The sequence below is a fragment of the Gymnoscopelus braueri genome (genome assembly GCF_963280865.1).
Source record: "Gymnoscopelus braueri genome assembly, chromosome: 16".
NCBI classification, from domain to species: domain Eukaryota; kingdom Metazoa; phylum Chordata; class Actinopteri; order Myctophiformes; family Myctophidae; genus Gymnoscopelus; species Gymnoscopelus braueri.
This window is the reverse complement of record NC_137616.1, coordinates 17,720,732-17,739,390: the sequence shown is the minus strand read 5'-3', so window position 1 is coordinate 17,739,390 and position 18,659 is coordinate 17,720,732. Positions and strand designations below refer to the sequence as shown.

General features: G+C 42.7%; 1 protein-coding gene across 1 annotated transcript; it reads right to left on the bottom strand.

The window, feature by feature from the left end:
- Window positions 1–705: 705 nt before the first annotated feature.
- Window positions 706–1,413, bottom strand: LOC308103227 (NAD(P)H-hydrate epimerase-like; the record flags this gene model as incomplete). Its single annotated transcript, XM_080453128.1, has 1 exon — window positions 706–1,413. The coding sequence occupies exon 1, from the start codon at window positions 1,408–1,410 to the stop codon at window positions 706–708; it is 705 nt and encodes a 234-aa protein (XP_080309254.1). The 5' UTR covers window positions 1,411–1,413.
- Window positions 1,414–18,659: the final 17,246 nt, after the last annotated feature.

Below are 18,659 nucleotides of genomic sequence, written 5' to 3'. Positions count from 1 at the left end.
ACTAATTCCAGTTGCACCAACTGGTCAGTGACTGGCCATAATGTGAAAGTGTTTGCTGTGTACTGTGCACCGCTGGTGTTACTTTTGCTAATTAAAACCCTTCAGTCAGTCAGCCCTCCTGCTGTTGTGAAGCAGGGGAGGAGGCTCATCTCTCTTCTTTCTACTAGGTTGGTCGTTGGTGTCAAGATTCTGACAGGCAGGACACAAGACACACAGATCAATAGACCCATATGAGGTGTGTGGTCAGATTAAAAGGAATCTTTCTTTAGGACATTGTGACAGGCTCAATTGTAGGACCGTAACGCAACTGCATGTGATGCACCGCCAACAGAAGTTTCACCCCTTCGCTTGCATAGAATGAAAGTGAAAGGGACGTGCCAGTTTCAGTTTCGATTTCAGTTTCAGTCATGCATTTGTGACTGTATCCTCATCCTGTGTGCAGCATTGATCAGCTTGATGCAGTGTCTTGAAGTGGGTGTGTAATTAGTGTGACTTATAACCATATAAGGATTTCCCAATGCAGCTACGCCCAAATATGGAGTGTGTTGTCTAACCTCAATGTGTCATGGCATCAGGCGCAAGGCGATCCAGGCGTTCCTGGAATAACAACATTGCAAGGAACCAATTGAGTACCAGGGTCAAAGCCCATTATATTATCTATTGTGTACGGTACCGTTATTACCATCCACTAAACAGCTTGTACTCCTACAGCTGTACAACACAGTCAGTGCCTGGGTACTGAGGAAGGTTAAGCTGGTACTTCTGCTCCAAACCAGGGGGCACAAACCTCCCTCCCAGGAAGTGATACTGTCCTCTGAACAGGGTGGCTGATTTCTTGGGTGCAGTGAGAGAGATGAGCATGTCAGGCTGTAGTCCACCTGCACTGCCCTGCTCCACGTCCCAACCTGAGGGGATGTCGATGCTAGCTACAGGCACGGTGGTCTTCTTCAGCACGTCAAGGATGGAACCAAATGGCTCTCTCACAGCCCCTTTAAAGCTGAAGCCAAATATGGCGTCTATCACCAGGTTGTAGGCCTCATGAATCAATTTGGCCTCAGGCATTTCAACGAGGAAGGGGATCTCCATTTTCACACACTGTGTGGTCAGGCCCTGGAAGAGTGGCTTGTTTGGCCTTTTGGGGTACAGTATGGTAGGCTCATAGCCAAAAAGTTTAAGATGCCTTGCGCAGACCAGACCATCGCCTCCATTGTTACCAGGCCCACAGATCACCAGCAGTGAAGGTCTGGCTTTGACCAAAGAACTGAGTGGGTAGGCCCTTGTAACTGCTGTGGCACAGCTTAGGCCAGCCAGTTCCATTAGCTGGTCCACACTGAAGCCATATTCAGTGAAGAGCTCCTCATCAATGTGCTGGGCCTCCTCCTGCCCAAGGTATTTGATCGACTGGGCCATATTAGAGGCTAATGTCCAATGGACATGTCCCAAGCTGGGCAAGGACTGTGGGTGTCCGTGACATCACCAGGAACTCAAGTTGCACCTACTTGTCTTTTTCTCTTATAACAATTTCAAATGCCTTACCCCGCATAAATAAAGTAAATACAGCTTGTGTAGCATGCAGCATTAGCACTTGCACTGTTTATGTATGTAAGTGCTTTCTAGGGGGGGTTCAGTTTATGTAGTATTTCTAAAACGGATAGTTAGTCCTTGATTCTGATTGGATGAGTCTTGTTGTAAAATGCTCTATAAACACACACCTAGGACCGCATGCATCTGTATCATTGCGCCAACAGCTTTATTTACAATATTTACCGTTACGTTCTATGTATGTATTACCATTTGTGTTTAAGTTTTTCCCATGGCAAGTAAGCAACTTTCTGTCCTGTGTATGTACAATGCTTTACAAATCACCTTAAAACAAGGCGGATACAACTACGCATGGCATTCACCTTCCAGCAGCTTCCCTGATTGCGACCCATCGACTTTGCGGACTGGCTGTGTTGTTTGTGCCGCTGTGCCAATATAAGTTGCAGCGTGTACATGCCCATGTGCATCATCAACGCACGTCAGCAGTTTCTGACAACATCAAGAGATTCCCGTATCTCCATATTTAGCCGATAGGTCGTACTATGTTAGTGAGTACTCTGAGAACGGGTACGATGGATACAGCAAGTACAACAAGTACATGGGGTATTGCATAAACGGGTGGGGCATACATTCCCAACTTGCATCGTTCCCGACTTGCATCGTTCCAGAGTAGGCCGGTGCCCATTTATAACTGGTAATGGGTACCGCACTGGGTACTCTAACAGCGGGTACAGTGTACTCTGACAATAGGTACAATGGGTATTGGATAACCGGGTGCAGCATGCATTCCCTACTTGCACCACTTCCGATTTACATCGTTCCCAACTTAAGTGGTCTTGACAGCTGCTAGACCAAAACTCTGCCGTGTGAGATGTGTACAGTATTCCCAGGAATTTAAAGTCACTGACCCGTTCCACCTCAACGCCGCTGATGTGAATTGGGCCGTGCTCTCTCTTCGGCCTCCTGAAATCCACTATCAGCTCCTTGGTTTTGGCGACGTAAGAGAGAGAGGTTATTCTCCTGACACCATCGTGTAAAGTGTTCTGACCTCGTCTCTGTCTTGTCGTCGCTGTCGATCAAGCCCGTCACTGTCATGTCGTCAGCGTACTTGATGACGACGTTGGAGCTGTGTCTGGCCACGCAGTCGTGCGTATACAGGGAGTAGAGGACTCAGAACTCAGCACACAGCTCCTGTATTGAGGGTCAGAGGGTCTGACTTGATGTTACTTATTCAGAACAGAAAGTCCAGTTTCCAGCTGCACATCGTCGGGTGCAGGCTTAGGTCTCTGAGCTTCATGTCCAGTCTGGCAGGTACTATGGTGTTGAATGCTGAACTGTAATCCACAAACAGCATGCGCACACATCTGTTCTTCCCCACATCAACATGTGTGAGGGCAGTGTGTAGTCAGTTTTGACTTTGCACATAAGAGATATTTTTCTAATTGTATTTCTGCTAAGCACAACAATGAGGAACAATTTTAATATTGAAATGATTGAGCCCTGGCCTTTGTGAAAAAAATAATCATAATCTAAATGGAACTCTGTGGTGACATAAAACAAAACTGCAGAGCCAGAGTTTATGGAATTGTCCTATCTATTTCCATAGCGGTCATCAGTCATGTGAGCAGTCAGCCAAATTAAAAACATCTCTCACTTACCGTAATCTCTTTTATTAGTTTTCCATTTGCTGTCAGCTACCTGTCTTTTCATATAGAGTTAACGTTTCATTTTGCGACGTGTAATGCGTCACTGACATTCTTTGGGAGGTTGGTAAAGGGAAGTGCACTTGATGTTGGAAGTGCACGGTGATGTTTTTTCCACTGCACGTGCTATTGGGTCTGAGGATAGAGGAAATGTCTGGGCACAGCTGGCGTAACAACAAGTCTCGCTGTCAGAGCCTGTTAAGTGCCATGGTTGTTTTCATACCTGCCCGCACTATAGGTAGACTATAGGTACACAGTAAAATTCTCAGTGTTAAACTGCAATCAAGTAAGATTTATGTCCTACGCCGGGATACAAACCCAGGTCCCCTGTGTGAGCCAACCACAGGATGTAAAGGGAGACCACCTCCAACCACCGCTAGTTATATTGCACATTGTACTATACATCTACCATACAGATCTGTTAAAATAAAAGTCTATTTCATTAAAATAAAGGATTGCAGCTTTAATTTAAATATGAGATTGTACAAATGTAACATTTGTATGCTGTGTGTTACAAATGGATAAATGAACACTTTGTGTCACGAGGGATTGGCTGTTACATTTCTGCTGAATTGGCATAGATAGAGCCATAGGAGGGAGGCAAGGTGAAGGGCTTTTCACATGAGGAGCAATTGACGTGCCTTGTTATTCATTTTCAATGAGAAGTGGGCAGGCAGGTATGGAGACGCAGGCAATCTGACAGGTGGAGAGACGAGTGGGCTTATTCCATAGACCATAAAGAAATGATGGATAAAGTGATGCCATTGGTTTCTACAGACCCGTTTTGAAGCCTGTTTTTCAGCGATTTCAAACCCGCCATCTTTCTACATCTGGCTCGAAATGCTAACGGAAATTAATGCTATTGGCTGCAAGCGCAGCGAGGGCGGGTCTTCACTCGGTAGAACCAGTAGAAACCCTAGAAACATACCCTACTTCATCATAAATCGTTTAATTAATGGCATCATAATTTACTGAACACATATCATGATGAGGGTTAGGGAACTAACGCTTTTAAACTAGCGATTGAAAACATAACGTGTTTATGAAAAGGTTTACTACGGTAATAAAATCAAGTATAAAGTCCGCCCAAAACCTCATTCAGCTGTATTGAGATCATAATGTATTGTGACCGGTAGAAGGTTAAATAGCGACATCTGCTGGGTCATTAATATGAACAGCAGGCTGAACGAGAACCCGGAAGAGAGCTTCAATTCCAGCGCCGGGTCCTTGGGGCTTGGCTTGTTCTCATGAAACTGTCGCTTTCAGATCCAAGCGGGAACACAGGCGTTGTGTCGCTCCCTGTCTGAATAGCCCTTTCTCTCTCTCTTTGGGACATAATTCTAAGCCTCATCCACAATAGACAAGGCAAGCATTCATCAGCTGTTGATTAGGGATTGGCATGTTGCGTATTGGAAACCGGTGGCCTTTGACACCTGCGGTCAAAGAGAACGATGTAGCCTAGTCAGACGGGACTCTTTTAAAATTATGAATGAATGTGGGTTATTGAATGTGGAGAGTGCAAGTGTGCAGAACCTGAACAGTGAACACAGGATGTACAGTAGATGCTCATTTAGCTTTGTACTCCTGGCCACAGTTTTGAAATGTGTTATATACTGTACAACGTACAGTATTTGTTCATTTACTGTCTCCGCCAGGCCGAAAGGCATGGCGAGAGAGTATGTTTTTCACCCTGTCCGTCCGTCCGTCCGTGTGTCCGTGTGTGTGTCCGTCCGTCCGTCTGTGACCAGCTAATCTCCGGCACCGTTTTCCAATCAGCCTCATGGTGGCGCTATAACAGGCCGATTTGTGTTTTTACCTATAACTGCACCAATCTGTGTAAAACTTTGTATGCACACTCCCTAGAGGTCAAAGAAAAACCCTTGCCCTACATTTTTCACATCTGCCTTTTATAGCGCCACCAGGAGGTCGACTTATGTAAAACACATTATTTTATACTACTCCTTCCAATTTTATCAAAATTTCACGCAAATCGGTACACATGATCTCTATAGTCATGTGATCAAGATGGATGTTTGATTTTTCATATTCTATCCTGATTGGCTAAGATTGACATCTAAAGTCTGCATTATTGGCTTGTTTTTAACAAAATTCCGCAAATCATGAACGCACTGTCCGATTGCGGTCAAACTTTGCACGCACATTCACACTATGTTGAGGAACAAATGCCACCCTTTTAACATTGGCCTGTTATAGCGCCACCAGCAGGTCTAATTTAGCAAAACAAATGTTTTTAACAAAATGCCTCAAATCATGAATGCAGTCAGGGTCCAATTGTCGTGCAAGGCCTAAGAACAAATGGCACCCTTTTCACATTGGCCTATTATAGCGCCACCAGGAGGCCACAATAGCCTACCTGACCTGGCGGAGACCTGTGCTCTGAGGAGCACTTTTTCTAGTTTGTACTTTGTTTGTGTCTAGAGGTGTTAGATAAGGAATGTACGAGGTGAAAATAAAGCTCCTCCAGATACTTGATATCGATATATCTGAGTTTTTAACATGATGCTGTAAAAGGTTTGTTTACATCGGTAATGTCGATAAACAGGCAAACAAAAATAATGAATTACCATTCGAACTTTCAAACATTCAATTATGTATGTGAATAGACCTCAAATTGATATGGGCCCAAAAGATAGGGCCTTTAATGTGAAGGAGAAGGAGGTAAAAACATCCACACACTGGTTTAAAGCTCCCAAAATGTATTTTCTTTAATGGCGCAATGTTTATAGCAAATATGATTTTTGCATCGAAATGTATATTTGCCTGATGAAGACCTATAAAGTCGAAGCGTTGCGGCATTAAAGAAAATACATTTTGGGAGGTTTAAACCAGTGTGCGGATGTTTTTACCTTCTTCTCCTTGATATTTGCCTTGATGTCCAGCACCTGGCCTAAATACAGTACTGTGTAGAAGATGTGCACACAGTCTCCTCTGTGAACCTTTCATGTGAAGTACATTTGTGTTTACTCTGTATTAAAGCTGCACTATGTAGCTTTCCTCTTCTACCCCGGATTTGAACCCTGTTTCCTGCGTAAGTGCTGACATTTTTACTATTGAGCTAATAGAGCCTGCCTGCTTGCTCAGGGGATAAATTTAATCTAATCCGTGTCAGATCCTGTATCTAGGTGAGACATGACCTTTGACACAATCTAAAAGTCTCAATAGCAGAGCAGGGAGACAAAATACAACCACCCCAATTGTATAAGTTATGTTGTATTAACATACTCTACCATACAGATTGAACAAAATGTAAATGTATCATTAAAAAGAAGTTACATAGTGCAGCTTTAAATATGCTATACAAATAAACGTGCCCTGACTATCTCTCTCCGAAAACGACAGTAGTTATTATGCAGGTTTTCTTTTGTACCCCAGAGGCCTTCCTCTTAGGTATTGTCTGCATTCCAGCTCCGTAAGAGATACGATGTATAATATCAAGGCAATTTGAAACAGCCCGGGGGAGCAGGCTCATGCCATGGTTCATTTTTCACATGTCTATGGCAATAGCCTCCCTTCTTTGAGGGACTATATACAGGGAACAGAGGCTAATGAAAGGAATTCATGGTCATTTGAAGTCCGGAGAGGAGCTTTGTGAGATAGAGGGTATTGCAGTACACGTGTAAGCTATGATGGACAACAATGAAAACCACATCTGCTCCAGCTCCAGAGCCACTGTTCACTCAGAATCACAGGTTCACTATTATTATGTTGTTTACGTGTCTTTCATTTAACTTTGGGAATACGATGCTGGTTACCAACCTGTAGCTCCATTCAGAGATTTATGCTACCTTAAACATAAAGGAAATCTTCTTCAACGTCGCCTGCAATCATTTATGGTATGAGGTGCATGCAAGAAACAACAGGTATATCTGTCCATATTCTCGGTATCACTGTAGGTATTTGACCAATTTCCACGCACTAGCTGATGCATTTTGATGGTTAGCCATTGGTTCTATAAGTGGGGTCCGGCGACCCCCAGGGGCCCTTGGGGAGGTTCCAGGGGGTCCCCAGCAAAATTGCTTAATATAGCATCATATTCATTTTAACCACTTTAACCATCATTTTATATTTTGGCTATTCAAAAATGGCAGATACAAGCTCACAGCGAGTCACTTTGTGCCGCGCTACGAGCTTGTTCATCTGCTATTTTTATGTAGATCTTCTCTTCTGGGGGTCCCTGGCACACAACCTTTTCAGATGGGGGTCTGCGGACAAATACATATCAATTTGGGGGTCCTTGGCATGAAAAGGTTTGGAAAGCACTGCCCTATGCAGCCATACATGCATGAGTACACTGCCGAAGAAATACAACAGAGAGGCCGCTGACCAGGATGAATCTGAGTTATTCCAAGTCAGAGGTTAAGCTAAAGCCAAGCATTCTGGGTTCCTTGGGTTCCATCATGTGGAGTTCACGTGACAGCATGTGACATGCCAATGCACCGCAACCGGAAGCTCCGCCCCTTCACTCGCGTAGAACGGAAGTGGACGGGATGTGACTGTGATGTCAGTCGTGTGAATCAGCCATCCCCACACACTCTGTGAGAGCCTCTGGCTCCGTCAGCACATTTCGGTTTGCTAAATGTTTTTGTACATACCTTACTGTGTCCCAGAGTGTTGGAGGAAGCAAAGCCACAGAGGTGGCATGAGGCAAAAAAACAGGTGTATTTGAATTTGAAAAAGAAAATCCTTTACCCTGTTCTCCTCTCCTTACTGCACAGTTAAACACTGTGAGTGTACAATTGGACCCAAATGGACCCTCACACTCAATAATGAACAGAAGGATTTTACTGTGCACGATCGACTCTCCTGCATTTTCTTCTGCTCTCTTCAGCCATTTTCATTGCCTTGCTCTCCCCTCCTCTCCCCTCCCTTCTTATCCCCTCCCCTCACTTATTCTACCTTCTCCTCTCCTCTCCTCTCCTCTCCTCTCCTCTCCTCTCCTCTCCTCTCCTCTCCTCTCTATACATTACCAAATAACCACTGGCTGATGGTTAACCACATGTGATGCACTGGGGAAAGTCTTGGTGTGGCACGCCACCACCCTGTTGCTAAGAACCAGATCGGTCCTGGGGGAACATCTGTCCAATAGCGGGTGAGGTGCTGAGACGACATGCTGCTGGTTTTGGGTGGTGCACGGCCGCAGTTGTGCTTCTATTTTTGGACAGCTCCGCTGGGACCAGATGGAGAGCTGGTCTGACATGGATGGCGAAAGTGAAGGAGTCGGGATGCGGAGAGTCGGCTGTGTTCAGCTAAGGGAAATAGCAGATCTACAAGTTCACAACATATTGCAGCGTGATGCATTGTGAGCTTGTAAGTCGTCTAATTTTGGTGTGCAACCAAGTATAAATCCGCCTTTACAGCCTATCTTGTGTAGGTATCTTGGCGGCAGCAGCCACAGATAGGAACCTCTCAGACTGATAAGAGGTTGCCTGATAATTAAAGGTTATTAAGTATAAAATAGGCGATGTGCTGCTATACTTCATAAAGAAATGTTCACCGCAAACTGCGCAAAGTAGCACATGACAGTAGAAAAAGTGTCACAGTTTGTGAATTGTATAGTCTTCTTGAAAACTTTGTTTATTTAATTAAAATCTAAATTAAAAAAATAAATATAAATAGAATCATGACCAAGGGCCAGCCTTTGGGAATTCCCTGTGGTTGTGTGGAAACGTTGTTGATGTTTGCTTTCTGCCGACTGAGTTTGTATATGTGGCTCATGACCTCATGTCACTTGACTGACTATGGGTTCTGTGGAGAGTCTATGGCTTGGCACTATCCAGTGAATAGTTATGTCCCCTGTATAGGCCACAGTGATGACTCAGAGATTAGGGGTGCAACTGTTAATTGAACTAATCGATTTAATCGACGAAAATAAAATAATCAATTTGAATGAGATTATAAATTTTCTAAAATAGCTATTTTTGTGAGACACCGTTGTACAAAAGTTTGAAAAACAATCTCTTCAAATTTTTTATGAAAAAACATTTCTCGATTGTTCGATAATAACCGATAAGGAGATAATAGATGGTTGCAGCCCTATAAGAGATGTAGATGCACATTACTGTCTAGTATGTATTCTGTAGACTATATTTCTGTAAGTTTAGGTCCCAGGGAGATTTTATTGTTTGGTTCTCAAGCTGAAAACGTTTGGGAACCCCTGCCATGCACCCAAATATTGCACGGATGCCCTACACAAGATACTGAACATTCCCTCCAGGAACGCCATGCTTATTTCAAGAGCAAAAACCTCATGTCTTGGATCATGTCATCCATTTGTGTTGTCAAATGTGGGATGTATTATAAATCCGAGAAGCGGTTTAAGAAGTCGACATGTCCTTTTGATCACTTGATGGCAAGGATTCAAACATCTGCTTGATGTTTCCGCATATGGATTCCTGCAGATCAGTTCTGGTTAAAAAGGCAGCCCACCTTGTCAGTTGGAGATCATCATCAAGGCGTGACCTTTGAACTGCAACACTGGCTAATCATGTATTGTACGTATTGAATATTGAATTCTGACTAACTGAGAAGTAGCTGATTCCTTTGACGTTGACCAGTCAACACGGTGATGTCAATGTCCTTGATATGCTGCCATAGCAGGGATCGATTCTACACATACTGGTTTAATACACGCTTCATGGAACATATTATTCCTGGAAAAACAATTTGACCAAATTGTGAACCAAAGAACAAAAAAAGAACCCAACTGGCATGTCTTAATAGTCATAAAAGCTTCACCTGTCCTCTGTGCTCCGCATAGCAAGGCACCTTTGCTACGAGTTATGGCTTCATTTTCTTTTCATGCAAAGGCGTACGTACGCCTGTATCAGGACATGGGTATCTCACTCAGTGCTGGGGGATATAAACTGGCATTCCTGGTCAAGTGCAAATTGAATTGCCGTTGAAAGGACAGTTAGAGAGGTTGACTCCAGACAGAAAATGAACGCATTTTCTCTGTCATATTCTTGGAGGACCTGGGTGAAGACAGCATCTGCTCAAAACAACCGGCCTGTCACACGAGGACTGGAGCCATCTGTCAACTGCAGAGCTGTCAATGACCACGGTGTAAAAAAGGAGTATGACTGGGTGAGGTGCAAGGAAGTACTCTACTACACTGGTTCTCAAAGTGGGGCCTGGGCTCCTTGGGGGGGGTTAAGTTTACTGGACTTCACCCATTTTCAACACATCTTCATATAATTGGTCCTCACCAATGCTCATTATAAAGTTTACACAATTTCTGTCTGCTCGGTCTGTGTCTCAGAGGAGGGCTGTGGACAGTTCAGAAACCCGCCTACCAGTGACATCATCGATGGGGAATCCAAGCTAATAGAAACTGTAGGCTTTATATTCCTGGAAAGTTAGCATGCTATAATGGAAGCTATTGTTCTCACGCTAATAAAAATAAAAATAAAAACTTGTCACTGATAGGCGGTTTTCTGAAGTGTCCACAATCCTCCTTTTTTTTTACCATTTTATCAGTAGCATTAGTGAGAACCTATTATTTATATATATATATATATATATATATATATATATATATATATATATATATATATATATATATATATATATATATATATATATATATATATATATATATATATATATGAGTGCAGTCATCCTCTAAGCCCTATATTAATTTCTGGCTTTTCGCTATTCAAATGGTCTTCTCTTATGGGGGTCCCTGGCACAACATCTTTTCAAATGGGGCTAAAACAAATGTCAATTTGGACTGCTCTGCTTTAATGCCAGATGCAGGTATGGTCTGGGTCACATTATTGTACTGAGATCATTCAGAGCCTCAGAGGCTCTACTTTTCTGTTTTCAGTGGCAAATGGGATCAGAAAATGTTCCATCCAATATTTTGTCTAGACCTTCCAGATACTTCACGTCTTATCTCATAGCTGCTTTTTTTTGGCTAGGTTTTATTGCTATTTTGGAATTTCAAAGGCAGTAAAACTTTTCTGTTCATGATACTAAGCCTAAGTCCCTTTTTCATGGGACATTTATATGCCTATGCATTCTTCAGTTCATGTTGATATATCTATATAAAATAATTATTTTGCCTCTAATCCCAATCCATTTTCATCACATTTACAGTACATGACAAATAAGAAAAAAATGCCAGCTGTTGCGTGCATGGTGACATTGATGCTTTAATAATGTGTGGCTTCAGCTCACGCTCAAGTTCCTACACATCCTTACCTCAAGTCCTGGCCTATAATTCATACTCTTGTAATCTAGCCAGCTGTGGCTTGGCTGAAAGACAGACAGGCAGGTCCTTTAGAACTGTTCTGCATTCTCTTGGCCACATTCAAAACACACTGTGACCCATATAGGCAACAGGCCCTGTTATTCACTAACTCCTTTGACCATCAAAGTGTCAGCCATGATGTTTAATCAGCAGCTGAACGCTAATCTGGGCAGGGACCTGCCGAGCCGAGGCACTGTAAGCAACTGCAGCAAAAAAAATGCAAATGCAGCAAAAAAGTCTGTGTTTCTTTCGTTTATTTGATAATAACAGTTGAGAGAGACAGGAAGTGCAGAGATAGTAAGGGACTGTTTACATAGACAGTCCAGCCGTCTAAGAATTGAACCATGGTAAGGGCATTTAGCGCCCATGTCGTAGCACAATAACCCTGGCAACGCTGTGTAGGTTGATAACGTGTTGGTGTTTTCCACTTGTTAGCGTATATTCTTGAGGAATCTGACGTTCATGTATGGGAAATTAGCTCTTTGCAACTTTCACAACCCAGCCTATGTCAAAAGACATACCTCATGAATCAATATTCAGCTGTCACATACTTTCAGGCTTCAGTTTCACAAAGATTAATAGGTTGACAGTGTTACAGGGAGGGACACTGTGCTGTTATCATGGACCGCAGTCTCAATTCACCATTTGTCAAGTCCCGCTCATGGTCCCACCGCTCTTCTGCGCCCATTGGTTGCTGTTGCTATGTTGGACAAAAATCCTCTCCCTCCATCCACTACCATTGAAAAAACGTGGAATGTATTCAATTCAAATTTTAAACTTGTTCTTAAAAGTAACATCTCGGGTGCAACATGTTGACTGGGCATAATGGAATAACTGGATATTGTATTCATGTTTAGCGAACTCAGCATAAGCCAAGTGCTGTGGAAGGAACCTGCTGGTTGGTCAGACCAATCAGAAGGCTGACAATGGGTGAACTGGGGAACTTGTTACAGTTTGTCATCATTGAGTGAGGAGTCCATTACTGACATTGATTGATATACTTTCTTTCTCACCTCCAACTTTATGAGGCGATGCTGTAATTGTTTTTGATAATGATACAGTAACTGTATGCATGTGTTTTTGTTATATTCCAGCAGCCCCGCCCCCGGCACAGTTTAAATCAAGGCCGTATCACTTGCTTTTGTGTGGTCTGGTTTGAACTCACTTTATCCACTGAGTCATATCACTGGGAGCTGTGGCATCGGGGACCGCTTTGAATCATCTTGAAATCGTGACCCCACTTGTGGCTTTGCACTGTCTGTTTAAGAACTGATGTGATCTCCCACTGAGGGAACAGATGACTTCATAGATATAATGTACAGTATGATGATTATGTTTAGTTGTCTCTTGTATTTGTTGACTGACAACATCAGTGCTTGGTACAGTGTAGGCTTACCATTGTGGATGAGGACACTGTCTTTTGGCACAGTTGAAATTAGGCCATTTAACCACTTTGAACCTGTTGTCTCTATTTTGTCATAGGACATAGGCGAAGAAATTCATTACATTTTTTGTGATTTTTAAAAATGTCTAATAATAGATGTACAAGGCCACAATGCATTACATCAGCTATTTTCACTATTTGTTGTATGACCCCTAGGTTATGTTTTATTTTATTTTATATGTACTGTCATGCTCTTGGGGATCTTTTAGATGTATTCCTTGACATTTAGAGTGAGGTCAACAACAGAAAAATTCCACTGTGTTCATTAGAGCCAGTTGGGAGATGTGATGGATTTGACTAGAGATGGGAGTATCTATGGGTTCAGTGACTCCTAGCTGTTGCATTCCTCCATTGCATCTTTCTTAATGCCGTAAAATACTTTGGCCATGTTACGCCTCTCTCAATGGAAGCCTTGTTGAAACTTGTTGAAAAATCCTGTCACTGTCACTACTGTGTGCTTTACAGGATGAGCCAGTTTCCAATGGAACTAAAATAGCTCGGACATATTAACGCTAGTCCAGGAAATGCCTTAATTCCTTTACATGGAAAAGCAACTTTGACTTCTAAAATCTTTGTGATCAAAGAAAAAAAAGTACACAACTAAATATGCCATTTTAACCTGACCCAACCTAACTCAAACTGTAATTTCTTACCCTAAAACTAACTCTAACCCTAAAACTAAAAGCCCTAATCCCAACCTGAATATTTTCATAATTGTAACCCTGACTTCTAAAAGTCTTATAGAGATAATCATTTCATCACGGGGAACTTTCGATTCTTTCTGGTTTTAGAATCCTCATTGGAACTTTCAAGAAAGTAAAACATGGTGTACACACACACACACACACACACACACACACACACACACACACACACACACACACACACACACACACACACACACAGATCAGTTCCAGGTGTGTTTATTTGTCATTTGAGTTTGCTCCATGTGAGCTGTTTTACTGAAACAACTCTCTCTGCGAGTTTATTGGCCACAGTGTTTCACGAGGACACTTTCCCTCGGCACATAAAAACCAAGAGGTCATTCCATTTGAATTGTTCGTTAGAAAATTATCCAGTTCACTCAAACCAATAAGGCCTGCATTGCAGTGAGACTCGGCTAAAACTGCATGCAGCCTTTCATTACCAATGAGCACTCTTCTCTTTTCTCAGCTCTGTGTGACACACAATCTTCTGTCAAACCTGGCTTTGTGTTTTCACATTATTACATTATTAGCTCCTGCGGTAGTGATGTCCTCACCTTATCCCATCACAGTGGCCTGAAGTGCACCCGTGCTCACCAGTCACCTCCTTCCCCTCTGATGATTTCATTTTCTCTTGGTTCGCTTCATGCATACAAAGGAATGCTAGAATTCAAGGTTGGCAAGGACCGTAATTATGCGACAGTTCTGATTATGTGATTTCAAGCACTTTCAATGTGTGTTTATGCCTCGTAAGAAGTCATTATGGTATTAATATTTTGCGTCTGATCTGGCTGCTTTGGACAAACATGAAAAGACGGTAATAAAGAGTGTGTTGTTGTGCAGCCAGGATGCGTCACTCTCTGGCAGATCCAGTTGTTATCCATTAAAGTCCAAGAGAGGACACTAAAATAAAATAAAATTCCCTAGATATTCTCAGAATGCTGTCGTTGATCTTAGTCGTCGTTGTCTATTTGGTTTCCAACCTTGGTCCGGCAGCCTGTCTGTCACAAGTCCGTTGGATCGCTTAAGATTGCCACACTTTGTCTTCCCTGTCACAATCATAATCTTTGTCGTTGAGAAAATGCAATCTTGGCAGGAAGAATTTAGATATTACAGAGACAGCCAGAGAGCAGGTCTGGTTATAGTTGATGTGTTCTCATTGGCGATGCATTCCTTCTGCAGACTGTCCTCAGCTTGCATCCGACAAGAGATTAATGGAGTCTGAATGTGCTGATGCTTTTACTCATGCATTGTTTGAGAGAGCGCCGATTTGGTGGGCTGCTGAGCCAGAGGCGGTGGTCTCACTTCACTGGAATCAATCACTACTGCTTTCAGGGCTGAATAGAAGAGTACTAGAAGAATTTAGGCTGAGAGTTGTGTGTGTTGTGTCTCTAGGCCACCCAAATATCAAAGGCTCAAACAAGACATCTAATTAGCCACTTTAATTTAAAATGTGAAAATGTGTTGTCTGGAAATGATAACACATTTTTCTGTGAAATAGCAGAATCGCTCGAGTGTGATTCATTTGCTCTGGGTCGACTTTTTGAACAAGTTACAGACCTCACAGAGATTCTAGAGGCCTAGCATCTGTCAACTTTCTCTCATGATAGGTCCTTGGATTATAACATTTTCTACCTCCAACACTTGAGACAATGACAGTCTAGTATTGATATGGGGTACTAACCCCATAAACAATAGATTGAGTGAAACCAATTAAGTCAAATATGTCTGGCATTTTCTCAGGTAGTGTCGCCATCCGGTGATAACGTGGCATACCTTATAAAGAGCAGCTCTTGGTCTCTCCAGCTTCCTGCATACATTCATGTTACTTTCTCTAAGCCTGGCATCGAGTGAGTCTCCGCGGTTGGCTCCCTTGCTGCGCGTGTTTCCTTGTCTCTGTTTCCAGCCCTGAGGTGAGGTCTCTGAGCAGAGCTCAGGAGCACACAAGGACAAGCACATCTGGAAAGTCTACACTAGGCTCTGTGTGCCAGCTATCTGGCTGGTGAGTGATAATGAAAAGCAGGACCCCACGGCACCTCTCCTGTTGGCTGTTTAGCATTAGTTAAGCTAATCTTCTGTGGTCCTTTAACATACTTGTATATAATACTAGCAGCTGCACACAAGCTGAGGCAAAGTCAGCCCAGTAAATTATCCTGTCCTTAATGTTTTGATGACTCGTTCAGAATTTCTGCACTCGAGAGTATTGAAGAGAGGATTAAACTGTTTATTGGTTATGTTGTCAAGACAGCAGGGATAAACCTAAAATACAATTATATGCTTAGACAGAAGGGATTCCATAATTACACTTTACTTGGCTGATATTGTCTGCAGAATCGATGCGCTCTAATGTTAGCCACACTGTGGGAAATATGTCATGCATACATTCATCTGCACTTTAAGATAGTGGTGGTTAGTGGTTTCAGAATGACCAAGCTATATGCAGCTTACTTCCTTTCCCTGGGAAGTCAGTAAGTGACAGTGCAGTCACATGGCAATCCACTTGTTGAAGCTGCGTGAGGCTATTTGTGACATTACAGTGCGTTTATTTAAGGCTGTGCAAACTGGACATTGTGGTTTTTCAGTCCAGAGCATGCCAGTGTTCACAAACTCTTAACTCATGGTCATGAATCTTTCCTACGCACATGGCTGGCAACGCCCTTTCACATGACCAAAGGCGCCGCGCTGACTTAAAGTAGCGAAGCCTGCGGCATGATGATTGTGACTTCTCAGGCTATGTGGGGTCAATGCCCTTCGGATGCTCTCCAGGGCCCTCTCTTCTCTCATCTCACCCAAACCTCACCCATGTCCCAAGGCTGAGGACCATGGTTGGTCGTTAGCTGGGAACGGTAGGCAGGTGTGTGAGCACTAGGCAGGCCCCATTCACAAGAAGAGGCCTCAGGGGAAAGGCAGCAGCAAAAGATATACACCATGCCCTTTAAATCTCAACTGTATGGAGATTTACTGTCTCCCTGGATGGTTCCACCCTTTTCCAGATTTAGAGCTGAGAACTTGTCAGATATCAACAAGACAGTCGGTTGTTTACAGAGGAGGTTAATGATGTTAGGACAGTGAGAATGACAGTATGCTTATAGCTGGATGAGCACAGCCGGCCTGCACGGCCTTGACACAGTCCTTGAGGAGGAGGTCATGACTCTGAGGCAGATGCAGTAGTATCGAAACGTCACGCAGTCAATACTTTTTGTACCTTTAATAAAAGAGGCTTCAATTGTCTGAGCTTCTCCAGTGTCTAATCAGGGGCGTGCTGGGACCAAAATTCAGCTCAGGGATTTTCCGAACCGGCCCACCGTTTTGTCAACGGGGGGGGTGGGTTTAACCCAGCAACCCTATGTAAATTACGCCACTGCTGAAAAACGTCCCAGCCCAAACAGTAACGTAACTAATAATTGGGCCGCACGACCCGGAAATGACCGTAATAATCCTAAAACAGGATTTTTTTGTATTTATTTTTTTGGGTGGCCCACCGGCCGTTTGGCGGCCGGTAAATGGCGCGGCCGTTCTGGAATTTTCCCGAATTTCTCAGTGGCCAGCACGTCCCTGTGTCTAATCCTTATACGCTGTTGTCCTGCTTCTGTGATGCACCGGGCTTTCCTTCATTTGGCTGAGGCATGGCAGTAGACTCCCTTTTTTCTCAGTCCTTGAGGAGGTTTGTGATTTTGGTAAAAAAAATAAACGTTCTCTCCCTTTTGTATTATAATTATTATTGAGACACACATAATACATGTGCATAAAGTAAACATTTATGGTTCGTCTTAACATCATGATGGGCCACAGGATTAGGTTCCTGGAATTTAGATACTCAGATTTCTCAATCTAAACACTTTTCTTAGAGGGAAACAGCCAAAAGCTATCCACAATTTGCCACTCAAAGCTACAGCAAAATGAAATAATTACGCTTACAGCAAGCACAACAATTCTAGTCTAGACTGTGTGTGTGTGTGTGTGTGTGTGTGTGTGTGTGTGTGTGTGTGTGTGTGTGTGTGTGTGTGTGTGTGTGTGTGTGTGTGTGTGTGTGTGTGTGTGTGTGTGTGTGTGTGTGTGTGTGTGTGTGTGTGACAAACTTGTTAAACTGTATTGTAATTTCAGTCATTGACCACTTGGGGTCACTCTTTTTCAAAGGGGGTACATTTTCCGGTTATTGCTTGATAATTGTTTTAAGTTCATGCTTCCGGCACAGTTTGTTTTCACGCTTAGGCTACATACATGGATGAAAGAGTGGACATAGTTGAAGATATTTATTCAAAGATGGAGTAACTTATTTCAAAATAAAAACTCTTCCTCATGAGCAATAATATTTCCCCTAATAACAAGTTCCCCATTGGTTACAAGCAGGCAAAAGTGGTCCGTATTATGTTTTCTTACACTATGACTATTAAAATGTGAAGTCACATATTCTCCTGAATATATCCTTGTTTGCTTTTTTTTTAATGTCTTTAGTTCTAATGGTGTTTCTACAGTATTGGAGCTGTAAAAACAACAACAATTGGAGCTGTAAAAACAACAACAACAACAGAATCACACGTTAATTGGTGGCATAGGCTACCCTTAACCCTCAAAGTAATCCTGAAAGCTTAATATTTAAATTTAATATTTACACGTATATTGGATAATAGAATACATTTCATTCAACACAACATTTAACACTATATGCATTGAATATGTCACACAGTGAAAGTGTTGCACTGCCAACTGAAGAAGTCAGCCATGAAAACCTTCAAGAAGATGGTGATGATGTTGACCACAGCAAGCTAACACTGGTGAGCGCATACAAGCGACAGCGCAAGACACACAATCTCAGGTTGGTGCAGATCTGCAGATAACACACAACAGCCTCCTGATAGAAGAATAATTTAATTAACATTAATGCTGTCTGAAAAGGGAAAGGTTCTGCCAAATTGAATACATTTTACATTTTATAAAGATGTACAGAAAGTGGAAGTATCACACCGAAGGCTTGGAAACGATACATTAAGAAT